This window comes from Triticum dicoccoides, chromosome 7B, assembly GCF_002162155.2.
Source record: "Triticum dicoccoides isolate Atlit2015 ecotype Zavitan chromosome 7B, WEW_v2.0, whole genome shotgun sequence".
NCBI lineage: Eukaryota > Viridiplantae > Streptophyta > Magnoliopsida > Poales > Poaceae > Triticum > Triticum dicoccoides.
Window position 1 is genome coordinate 758838573 of NC_041393.1, and position 12703 is coordinate 758851275.

The following is a 12703-nucleotide window of genomic DNA, read 5'->3' on the forward strand; positions in this document are numbered from 1 at the left end:
TCCCCACCTGAATATATTGATCATTGTGGGCTAAACTCCCAGATAGATACAAACACCAACTTTACATGAGGGACGAGGATAGCATCACGTAGGCAATGCCAAGAACGCACACACCCATCCTTCTACGTGCGATTGACGAGCTTCAGACAGCCGATCACGCCAGAGGACCGCGTCCTCCCTACAGCAGCAAAGCAGGCGAGCAAGGGACGGCGGCATGCGTTGAAAAACAACCGCGTTCCGGTGTTTCCAAAGCTGCCAGCAGCACAACGTGGCGAACTTGACCTCCGACTCAACACTTACCGCCACCGCAGCAGCAAGGACGCCGAGCTTGCAGACCGTAGAATGCCACCGTTTGGATGGCTCTGGTATTCGGGTGTGGAATTCGGTCACGATATCGAACAGTTTTTGCCAACACACGCACGGCCCTCCGTGAATACATAGCGCTTGGGCTCCGTATTCGCTGGAATCGCCTCGCTACTCCTTCACTGGACTCGTCATCTGCTTCACCAGCACATGCACCTACCCGTTAGGAGATCGAGGCCGGACCGCCCGGCCGCCGCTGACCGGCGGCTTCTCTGCAAAGACCCTAGCGGCTGCCTCCACCATCCAGGACGCCAGCTTCTCTGTGCATAGGCTGCCTCCACCACTGCCCAGGCCGAGATGACCTAGGCATTCTTGGATGCAACCGGCGGCGGCGGCGAGTCTGTCTGGACATGAACGGCGGCGGCGAGTCCGACGCTGAAGCTCCGATTTGCCGGCAGCGCGGTCGTTGCAGCTACTCGTATTTGGCTGCGTCCGTTTGATTTCCGGCCGTGTGCGCCTGCTCGGTATGCATCTGATTTACAGCAGTGCACGTGTTGCTGCTTTGCATGCGCGCGTCTGATTTTCGGCCATGCTCCACGCTGCTCCGTGCGCGTTGCTGCGTGCCTTGCTAGTTCCAGTATATGTGTGCTCTGCACTAGTTGCTCGGTGTGTGCTCTGCCCTGCTCTGTGCGTGTACGATGTGCAATTCAATACTTTCACCATCCAAACAAGATTTGGAATTGTTGCTCCTCATGGATTCCAAGTGCTGGATACATGCACATCCAAACACCAAAATTAATATTGAACCTCAATGTCAATGTCATGGATATTTGGCATTGGAGCCAATTCAATGCCAAGCTCTTCAATGTCTACATCCAAACGGAGCGTAAGATGAATTGTCATAGTATACCTTGGTTAATATGTTTACCCCTAGCTTCTCCGCACAGAAGCAGTCATCACCATGTTCGCCAAGCTTCTCTGTGGCTGGTCGATAGGACATCCACCGTGTACACACGATCGAGGGACTTCAGGGTCTTCACTTATCTCATGCGTTCATTCATACATCCAGGAGCTATGTACGTGATGGATGAAGAATTGCCTTGCCGTTCGTCTGTATGCCCCTGCCACGCGGCCAGTCGATGGGGCGTCTACAGCGTGCACATGTGGACCTAGCCGGTTTCAAACTTGCATCATGCAGGCCCCCATACAATGCATGTTAGAGTTAACCTTGTTGTTTTTGGTTTTTCATTACATTTACTTAGTGTTCTGAACGTAGACTTGCTCAACCATTAGGCTGCGGCCAGACACTCGCGTAGAGATGATATGACGTGTGTGTACAAGCTAGTGATGAGTAGGTAGTCTGCTGCATGGATGTGTTGGTTAGCAAAATGGGTACAGCTCCGTAGAGTCAGAACGTCCAAGTCCGGCGGCAGATCAACGGTGGAGCAAGAAGCGGACACAATCAGTTGTGGCGTGCGTCAAGTGTGTCCTGGGTAAGCTCATGGCTGTTGCAAACTTGGAGGTGACTCAAGCCTGTACGCGTGTGTGCTGGAGTGATTAGTGGGTCAGGCCGTTAGTTGCGTGGCCGTGTGTGTTGCATGCAGAATTATGTGGAGTGCATGCAAGGTAGTGGTTAGTGGGTGCATTGGGGCTGGGTTAGTCTGGTTACTTAATCTCATGTAATCATGACCATTGTTAAGAGAGTAAGAGAAACGGAAAAGGCACAAGTTGTGCGGTGCCACAAAATTTTCTGCGTCCTCTTCTTCTACCTTTAGCACATGCATGTTTTCGTGAGAGAATCCTTGAGCTGAGAGAGTTGCAAGGTAGAGAAGAAGCTGCGCTGTGAGAGGCGGCGCCAACAATGCAGCGAGGAGTACATGACATACTTTTTCCGTTCGTGTGTGTACGCCGCCGCTGCCGCAGGGAGCCAGACGGTTGGCTCAGTACCTACAATGATCTATCGGGTATGTCCACGAAGTCCTCAAGTTTCAAGCTTGCATCATGGATGCATCCATACAACGGGGAGCGAGACCAAGACTTGCCCTGCCGTTCATTTTGTAGACAAATTTAAAGTAGCTACCAGATTGATCTTGGACTTACCTCATGCACACACAGCTCAAAGCTATGTACTGCTACGTGACAGGTATGTTTTTTTTACTCCTTCGTCTCTTTCTCTAGATGGAGGCAGATATATTTATAATGAATCTGTATACACGGTATCATGCATGCCACGAAGTTTCAGTTCTTTAGAGTACTTCTTTTCTTGGTCAACTAAATAGTGCTATGAGCAAATTCGCCCAAATGTTCTAGCAAAAATAAGGAAATAACCGGTATACTTAATTGTTAATTCAAAAGAACCAGATGGTATATTCAAATTCTCAGGAAAAAAATATTGTATAGACAAAATTGCTAGATTTCTTTTATGTATTCCATCCTTCAATCAATGATATGAATCTCGGCTAATTTATTTGAAATATCAACTTTCGTGTGCGTGGAGCTTACGCACATGTGTTATTGATGGAATTTTTTATGATATTGTAAATACTAGATGAACCAAGCAATACAATTAATTAATAATAACAAATTATCGCGTTTGTAACATTGTAATTTGTATTTAATATTCAACTCGACACTAGATTATTGAAATGGAGGGAGTACATGGATACAGATTTAAGAAACAGAACCTACACATACTTCACATCTATAAACGTGAATATATCGACCCTTTTCTCCTTTTCTTCCATCCTTTTCCGTCCAATAATGTTCATCCTTTACAATTTCACTTACTCTTACTTCTCTAATATAGAAACAATTAAGTTCTTTAAAAATAATTCTAAAAAAATATTTTGAAAATTGCAATCCAATATTTTATTCTACAATCATTTTTAAATGTTGAAAACCCAATAAAAAAATGTGTTCATGTATTTTCAGGAGGCAAGGAAACATGTGGACTCTACATACATGGTTGATGAGATTTAAGGGTTAGCGAGACCCATCCATATATTTTAGGTTTGCCTCTTCTCCATTCTTGCTCATGTATATTTTGTGTCGTTTTCAGTCTTTGTGTTGTTTCCACTAATTTTTTTTTCTTATTAAAACGATACAAAATAATTGAAAGACAATAACTAAAGTGTCATGTAATTTGGAAAACCTTTTTTAATAAATTATGGTGTTTTCAACTTAAATTGACACCTTTACTCCAATTTCATGTCATAAAATTAGCAATTTTTAATTATTTTTGAAATTTAATGTTAAATATGGAAAGTTACGCTACTTGTATTTATATTGAAATTAAAAGGCTAAAAATATTGCACGCAAGCCCAGCTCTTAACTGCACTTACTCATGTAATGTCATGCACAAAATTACTCCTCTCTTGGGACCTAAACTTTCACTATATGCACTAATATATAATCTTACACAAATTATTACAACCAACATTATTATATTTGAACTATTTATTTCGAAACATTTTTCCATGTCAATTTAACACCATAAAGATGACGCCTCACATTTGCGACGACCACTGTGCTAGTTGACACAACGATCAAATAACAAGCAAGTAGTGCAAGCAATCTAAAGTTGCAAATGTCCCACAAAGAAAAGAAGTATTTTAGTAAAATGATAAATTAGGGTACTGAAGATAATGCTGACGTTATATCTTCCTAGAATAGACATGCTCAAATGGCATGTCTTTTATTTCTCGTGCAAGACTGAAAGGGGTTATCGCCCTCGTGACTTGCGTTGCACTGGACATGATGAGCAACAACCACTCTAATCAGTTCTCGACACGTCTGCGAGCAGGTCGGGCCCACGCCGAGTGTTGCTGCCAGTGGTGTACTAAGGCATTGCCCTACTCCCCCATGTATGTGTTGCTTCATGGATGCCCAGCTCGGCCGATGTGACGTGTAGCCCCTGGTGGGCTATCCCAATTAATGTGCAAACTGTTTTGTGTTTAGTTTAATTGATCCCCATTCTAAAAAGATGTTTGATTGATCGCGATGCAATGCCGAATGTGACAGATTCATGTGTGACTGGGGTGACACACACAAAAACGTACTTCCTCCATCTCAAAATATAAAACATTTTTCTAAGCTAGTTTAGCCTACAAAATGTCTTATATTTTGAGATGAAGGTACTACTAGAAATATCCAGGAAGATAACCAGTCTACGAACATTTATAGGAACACACTAGATTTTGTTAGTGGGGAGGGCAACAATCCCAGGGTGTAAGGTGGTGAATGAAGCTCTCTAGCAATGATGAAAATTAAGTTTAAGCACAGCTGCATGTATGACCGTGGTGATATGCAATTACATTTTCTAAAAAAACAACCATGCATTTATAAATCACCAAAGGAAACAAGACACACACAAAAACATACTAGAATGACCCAACTAGACAACCCATCCCACAACATTTACAAAAAACACCATAGAATTTGTTGGAGTAGGACGGCCAACGGCAGTCCCACGGTGAAAGGTAGTGAACAAAGCTCACTCGAAACAACCAAAATTAAGATGTCGACTCTTGTTTTAGCATTTATTTTGAGTGAAACTCTTCATTTAGTAAGGAAAGGAGAACATGGAGCGCATAGTCGTACATGAAGTGGAGGATGGGAAATGGGAGGGCAATCAATCTAACAATGAATATCTATTAAAACAATGATCAAATAACAAGCAAGTAATGCAAGCAATCTAAAGTTGCAAATGTGCCACAAAGAAAAGAAGTATTTCAACAAAATGATAAATCAGGGTACTGAAGATAATGTTGACGTTATATCTCCTATAGTAGACATGCTCAAATGGCATGCCTTTTATTTCTCGTGCAAGACTGAAAGGGGTCATCGCCCTCATGACTCGCGTTGCACTAGACATGATGAACAACAACCACTCCAGTGAGTGCTCGACACATCTACGAGCTTGTCGGGCCTACGCCGTGTGTTGCCCTACTCCCGCATGTATGTGTTTCTTCATGGACGCCCAGCTCGGCCCATGTGACATGTGCCCCCTGGTGGGCTCTTCCTATGATAGACATGCTCAGACGGCAAGTGTTCCATTTCTCATGTAAAAGGAAAAGGGTTCATTGCCCCCGTTTATTAATATGGCAAGTGTTTTATTTTGCTTCAAAGCCAGAAAGAAATCATCGCGCTCATCTTTTGAGATGTAACAAACATGATGAGAAGCAGCTATAGCAATCAACACTCGACACGTCCGCAAGAAGGCTAGGCCCGCACTGTGTGTTGCTGACTTACACTGTCATACTGATGGCACTGATGAAAAAGTAAATCTCAACCGATGTGATGAGACGGTAGGTGTCTTATTTCGCTCGAATGTCATGAAGAAATCATCATCCTCACTTATTGAATTTTACCAGACATGACGAGCAACAGCCACTGCAATCAGCACTCGACACATCCGCAAGCAGGCTGGCCGAGAACCGTGTGTTGCCGACTAACTCGGCTCTACTAATGCCACTGATGAACATAGTGTAAATCTGAGAGATGACATGTGTTTATTTTGCTTGAAAGTCGGAAAGAAATTATGGCCCTCGTTTATTGAGTTGCTCCAGACATGAAGAATAGCAGCCACTCCAATTTATTTGGCTTGACTGTCATGAAGAAAGCATCATCCTCACTTATTGAATTTTACCAGAAATGACGAGCGGCAACCACTGCAATTCAGTACTCGACACATCCTCTAGCAGCCTGGCCGAGCACCGTGTGTTGCCAACTGACACGGCCGTACTAATGTATAGTGTAAATCTCAACTGGCGTGGTAAGATGCTAGTAGGTGTTTCATTTTGCTTCAAAGTCAAAAGAAATCATGATGAGCGGCAGCCACTGCAGTCAGCAGTGGACACCTCCACGAGCAGGCTGCCCCGCACCATGTGTTCCTGGCTGACACGATGGTACGCTCTTGGATGCGTTTCTTCAGGGATGTGCAGCTCGGTCCATGTGATGTGTGTCCCCCCGGTGGGGCATCCCAATTATTTCCTCTGTCACAAATTTTTTGTTTTAGATTTGTCTAGATACAAATGTATTAAATCACATTTTAATATTAGATACATCTATATTTAGACTAATCTAAGACAAGAATTTTGGGACGGAGGGAGTATTTGGTAATCAGATTGTGTTTAAATTTGATTGATCATTTTTCGTGAATATTGTTTTGATTGATAGTGACGTAATGTTATAGCTTGATGCACGATCAATGCAACATGCAACTCTTAGCTTGGTCTTCTGATGTACGAATTTTACGTTTTACTTTTGGTTATAAACAGGAATACAATTGAAGTGCTCGTGTGCATTGTTTTTCTAAATAAAATGTAGCACTCGTGGGTAATTCTATATGAGTAATGACACACTCGTTCGTCTGGCACTACCCAGCCGTGGCCACTTCTCCAAAAAAAAAACCAGGTTTTCTCTGCCTCCCGCCACCGGTCGGTCTCACCTTTGGTGGCTCTTGAACCATGATGGTGTGGTGGATCCCAGCCTTACCCGGCATGAGGGCTCCCTTTTTAGATGTTTCTTTAGGTTTTATTAGAGTTTATTTTCTCAGAAAGGCAAGACAGTCTACGGATCTGGATGATTATTTTTAATTTCTGGTGCTCGTTGTATTGCCATGATTGAAGATGAGTAAATTAGAAGTTTTTTTTGCAAAAAAAAAGGACAAGACGGCGGCGGCTCCCTGTGCCTAGCCCCCATTCCGGTGGTGCATCTAGCATCGTCGCAGGGTGTATGGAAGTGTGTGTCTCCGGCAGATCACGTGAGATTTGGTCGGCGTTGTCTTCAGTGGATCTATTTGGATTCGGTCTTCGTTCGTTTATATTCGTGTGTCTTTAGATTGGATCCTTCCGATCTGCGCGTCTCTTCAACGACGGCGGTTGCAGTTCTGGCATGCTGGTCCTATGGGCCTTAGCACGAAGACTTCTCGGCTGTTTCTTACAACTAGTTTTGTCCGGCTCCGACGAGGGAAGGGCGATGACGCCAGTGTGTGTCTTCGCCTCGCTTCAGTGCTTGTAGTCATCTCTATGTGGTCTATGGATCTACATGTAATTTTTATTATTTCTGGTGTTCATTGTACTTTCATGATTGAACACGAATAGATGGAATGTTTTCTATAGAAAAAGGAAAGAAATGAAGCACTCATTTACAAGTTTCGCCCGGGAGAAATGTAGCCGCTCATCGTTTGGCTATTTTTTTATGGGGCCAACTAAACAAATAATTATGGATTATGGCCTAAGTTTCCTTGCTCATGGTAATCCAAATTATGTAATTGTAAGACGGGTCCACGCGCACAGATTAGTATAACTACTACCGCCCCCGCACCATTCACCCCAAACACACAAGCCCTGCTGCCAATAGCTCCGTTGGAGAGAACTACCGACACGCCTCTCCTTACCATCGCCTCACATCTCACTACTACGACCTCAGCACTCCCCAGTTGACAGCACAAAACACATTTGGGAGCAAACACACCGGAGACTAGCAGCTCAAGAAAACTCAGCCGGAGACCTGCCGATGCCCATCCGATCGAGCAGAGCAATGGAGGTTGCTGCGGGGGCGATGAGCCCTCTCCTCCGCAAGCTCGGCGAGCTGCTTCTGGGTGAATTCACCCTGGGCGACCAGGTGAAGAAGCTGGTCAAGTCCCTCCGAACGGAGCTGGAGATGATGTACGTCTTCCTCCACAAAGTGGGCGACGTGCTGCCGGACAAGCTCGACCCGCAGGTCCGGATCTGGGCGGCCAAAGTCCGGGAGCTATCCTACAACATGGAGGATGCCGTGGATGCCTACATGGTTCGCGTGTACGACGGCAGTCATGGGGACGTTGGCCCCAACAACTTGAAGAATAGAGTCAAGAAATTTTTCAAGCGAACCAAGAAGTTGTTCAGCAATGGCAAGGCTCTCCATCAAATCTCTAACACCATCCAAGATGCTCAGGACCGTGCCAAGGAGCTCGGTGAGCTCCGTCAAAGGTACGCGCTCGAGGTGCGTGCAGATGGTGTGAGGAATGACATTGATCCGCGTCTCAAGGCTGTGTATACAGATGTCAAAGAGCTCGTGGGAATTGAGGGCACACGGGATGAGTTGACCAGAAAGTTATTTGATGGGGATGAGATGTCGAGGCGGCAACTCAAGACGATGTCTATTGTTGGATTTGGTGGATTGGGAAAGACAACCCTTGCTAGAGCAATGTATGACAAGATCGAAGTGCAGTTCGATTGTAGAGTGTTTGTTTCGGTGTCTCGGAATCCCGACATAACAAAGATTTTCAAGACGATGTTACACGGACTTGACAGCAGTAAGTTTGCAAACATCAACGAAGCTGTTAGGGACAACAAGCAACTCATTGATGAACTCCGAGCGTTTCTTCACGATAAGAGGTATGGATTCATTGATCTAAATTCCAAGGCTATAGCACCACCCCATCTTTGAAAAGATATATACCTCGCTATTAATAATAGAACTAGCAAAGTGGCCCGCACAAGTGTGCGGGCTAGTGCTTAACAATGTTTAGTTATTCCCCACAAAAAAAACAAAGTTTAGTTATTAACTTGTGACATGCATATTTGCCTTTTTTTTAGTTTGTCATCAAGTGTAAACCGGTGATTGCTATCACAATTTTACCCTCAGACATAAAGAATTCACTTTTATGTTTTGGTATATATTGGATGAAGGAATAACCAATCACTCTTTTTCCTAATTTCAATATGGCTTAAGTGTTACTTCTTCTATTCAAAATATATTAAATCATCCAAAGCATTCAATTAAATTTATTTTATGCTAATTAGTGCTATTGAAATAGATTGCTAAGATTGGCCATATCAAATAGTATCATTAGAATTTTCTTGTCAAAGATATTTTATAGTACTATATTGTTTTATTTTCTACAATCACTTAAAACATATAAAATTTACATCTTGGAAACTATATGAGTACTTATGTTGTTATTAAGGAAGATGTGCACAAAGAAAGTTGGACGGCCTTTTCTTATCCTGATTTGACCACTCAGTGATCTTCCTTCTATGAAGTAACTTGGTTCTATTCTGTCAAAAAAAAGTAACTTAGTTCTAACCTATCACAGAATCAGCCACCACTCGTTGATTCAGACCCGCAACACCACCCGTGACGAAACCAAGTTTGTCCTGACAATCATGGAACAAAACAAAGAACTTCATTTATGTGCCCTTTCAGTTCGTCGAATTGTTGTATTTGTGTCAGCACTACCAGCAAATTAAATCCAATTATAGTCTATTAATTCATGAAAAGAAAGTTGTAGAAATCCCGTGCTAGCTTACCTAAAGGCACATATCTCATTTCGTAGAAAACATCTCGGTGGAGATCAATGTTATTTACATTCTAAAACCTTATCGAGCCAACACCGTGTTATCGTGACCATATCATGTGCTATATTAATATGTTTACTTACACTCGATAGTTACTTAGCGTCAATCTCTGTCGACCATTAACAACCCATCAATCCTCACACCCATCACCTATGTATAGTATGACATAGCATAAGTGTGGCATAAAATGGAAGTTATGATTCTAGAAACCCACAATGAATATTTTTGCTCGTGTTCTAAAATAGTTTTGGGTTGTGCAATTGAATAAGGATAAGCTAGTCTTAAGGCACATTTGAAATTCAATAAATCTTATTAATATACATGCAATGTCACATTGGCCCAAACTTAAAATAGGCATCCTACAGAACCTCTGATGGGTAGGTAGGTACATTCTTCCGTTTGTATGTTCTTTGTGACGGTGTCAAAGTGGTGGTGATGACACTGTGAAAAATATAGGTCTTGTAGCTCCATCCATGCCTGCATGGCAATCGCAGTCCTGTCCAACGATGGAGCAAGTGGTGCGGTACTTCACAGCTTGTTATTTTGTGGTTGCAGTGTTCATCCTTGGTGATTTGGCGAGGGAAGAGCAGGGTAGTCCACTACGTGGAAGGGGTGCACAGCTTAGTCGTTAATGTATGAACGCCCAATTTATAGCTCGATAAATACAAATGGTACATATACTATGAGCAATTAATAGTTACATGAATGATATGGTAGTAACGGGAAAGCAGAGGTATATGGTTTGCGTGAAAAATAGTTAGGAAAGATGTGAAATTTTTCAACGTGCTACGTGTTGTTAGCTTGAAATCGAGAATAATTATTCCTAATGGAGGACAACTCCTTTATATAAACTACACACTACTAAATAAATAGATTTAATATTCAAGAACAGTAAATACTAAGTATGCGGTGATCATCGGTGTGAGGAACTCTCGCTAGCCATGTTTGTTTATGCACCAAACTCATCTCCATATCTTGAAGGACCGCAATCTCGGATAGAGCACATTAGGTCCTGGAAAATATAGTTCTTCGACAATATGTACATATGAATATTAGGGATTTAGACTTCTGACAGTTCGCCATTAAAGAGGGAGCCGGACCAAATCCCATTAGAATTACGTGCTGGCAGGCAGCAGGGGCAGCAACTTCATTTTTTTTCTTTTCTGTAGGCTACAACATTGCATAGGTAAATGCATCGCACTGTAATAACCTAGGATGACTATAAAATCAATGTACGTAGTGCACGAACACGAGAAACACATCAAGAGAAGCTAAAATTACCTTGCAGTCTGGCACACCACCTGCTCATTGCTGATTGCCAAGTGGAATAGAAGTATTTGCACCATGCCTACACCATGATCCACGTTCAGGCAAAACATGCACCGGGTCATGGCTGGTCGTTGAAACCAAGTGAGAGATGGAGATAGAGCTAAGGCTGAGCCCTGTGTGAAGCCGACCTTCTACATGCCACATGCTTGCCGTTCAGGAATCTGCCCTTATACCCAAAAAGGCTTTCGCCCCGCTTTATATATAAAGCAATAAATCACAAGCATCTAGTATAACCACACGCCACGCCACCGCAACACACGCACACACCCAAGACAGGATACATAAGCGCTGAGCGCAGCAACACCACTCCTAGCACTACCGCCCCGAAGAATGAAGCTACATATGACGAACCATGCGCTCCAAGGCGACGCCTTCAGGAAGGATACGACGCCGGAGCGCCGCCACCGCCCGATCCAAGGATCAGAGTTTCCCCCAGAGCCGCATGACGGGCAATGAAAGCCGCAACGACGTCTTCAAGAAGGGAACGATCTTCGCCGCCGCCGGTCCGTCCGAAGATAGAGCAAGTTTTCACCTCGGCCAACAATCACTGCCACCGAACGCCACACCCCGGCAACCACGCCGCCCACACGACCATGGTGACCGGGCAGCACCAAGGCACGGGCTTTGTCCAAGAGCACCGCGCAACCACCACCACCAGGGCCGCCGCCCCAGCATCCAAGACCACGACACCACCTCACCCGTGACGTGCGGCACCCCAACGAAAGAGAGGAGCGGAAAGGTCCCACCTTTCGCGCCCCTGGGCGACCCCAGCGTCGAGACCCAATAGGTCGGCCAGAGCTGGCATCCACCGACCCATCCTGTTGCCCCAAGCGCAAGCTGAGCTCGGTCCTGCAGCAACGAGAGGGGGACGAGGTCAGTCCTGCTGCATCGTGCGCGAGACGAGCTCGGTCCTGCTGCATCGTGCGCGAGACGAGCTATGTCCTGCGGCAACGGGCGCGAGACGAGCGGTGGACCGCAGCTGGGAGAGGACCAACCCTTTGATGGGAGTAGCGCCCGGGCGACGAGGAGATGGAGTGAAGGTCGAGACGGCCCGAACGCATACAAACCGACGCCAGAGAAGCCGGCCGTTGCCGCGGAAGATCCATCCAGCCACCGTGAAGCCACCACGACACCGGTAGGCCACAGAGACCTACCCATGCCGCCGCCCACGGCCGGAGCAGCAGCCACGCCCGGCCGCTACCCATCCGCGTTGCCCGGCGAGCTCCAAGCGCCGGAGCCGCCGGGCACGCACCACCGGAGCCACGTACCTTGCCACCCCCTCCCGGAGACCACCGTCGCCACCACCCGCGTTGACCGCATGGGCGCCACCGCAGCCACCACCAGATCTGCAGCCCCCACGACCGTACAGCCATGCCCCGCCACAAGCGCACCAGCCGGCACGCCGCACCATGCTGGAGGCCGGTCCAGCCTAGCTGGACACCGTCCCCGGCCCGCGCCGCCGCGGCCCGCGGCCCTTGCGCCGGGATCTGACGAGGAAGCCCCGAAGAAGCCAGCATCTCGCCGTCCCCACGCACAAGCCCGCTCCACCAGAACCACGCAGCCGCCACCGCTCCGCCGCACGGCCGCACCACCGGCGCGCTGCCCAGGTTGCCGCCGCGCCGTCCCACGCGAACGACGCGCTCCTCTCCATGGCCCTGCGTACCGCACCGCCGGAAGCCAAGGAAGAAGGGAAGAAGGCCCCGCCACCGCCGACGCCAGCCGGCCTT

General features: G+C 46.0%; 1 protein-coding gene and 1 pseudogene across 1 annotated transcript in view; one reads left to right on the plus strand and one right to left on the minus strand.

The window, feature by feature from the left end:
- The window catches only part of LOC119339715, a 43125-nt pseudogene that overhangs the window by 11026 nt on the left and 19396 nt on the right, over window positions 1–12703 (minus strand).
- Window positions 7666–12703, plus strand: part of LOC119338541 (disease resistance protein RGA5-like) — an 8387-nt gene continuing 3349 nt past the window's right edge. Inside the window, exon 1 of the mRNA XM_037610863.1 lies at window positions 7666–8684. Coding sequence (XP_037466760.1) covers window positions 7822–8684 — 863 coding nt within the window. The 5' untranslated portion in view covers window positions 7666–7821. The remainder of the gene's footprint in view (window positions 8685–12703) is intronic.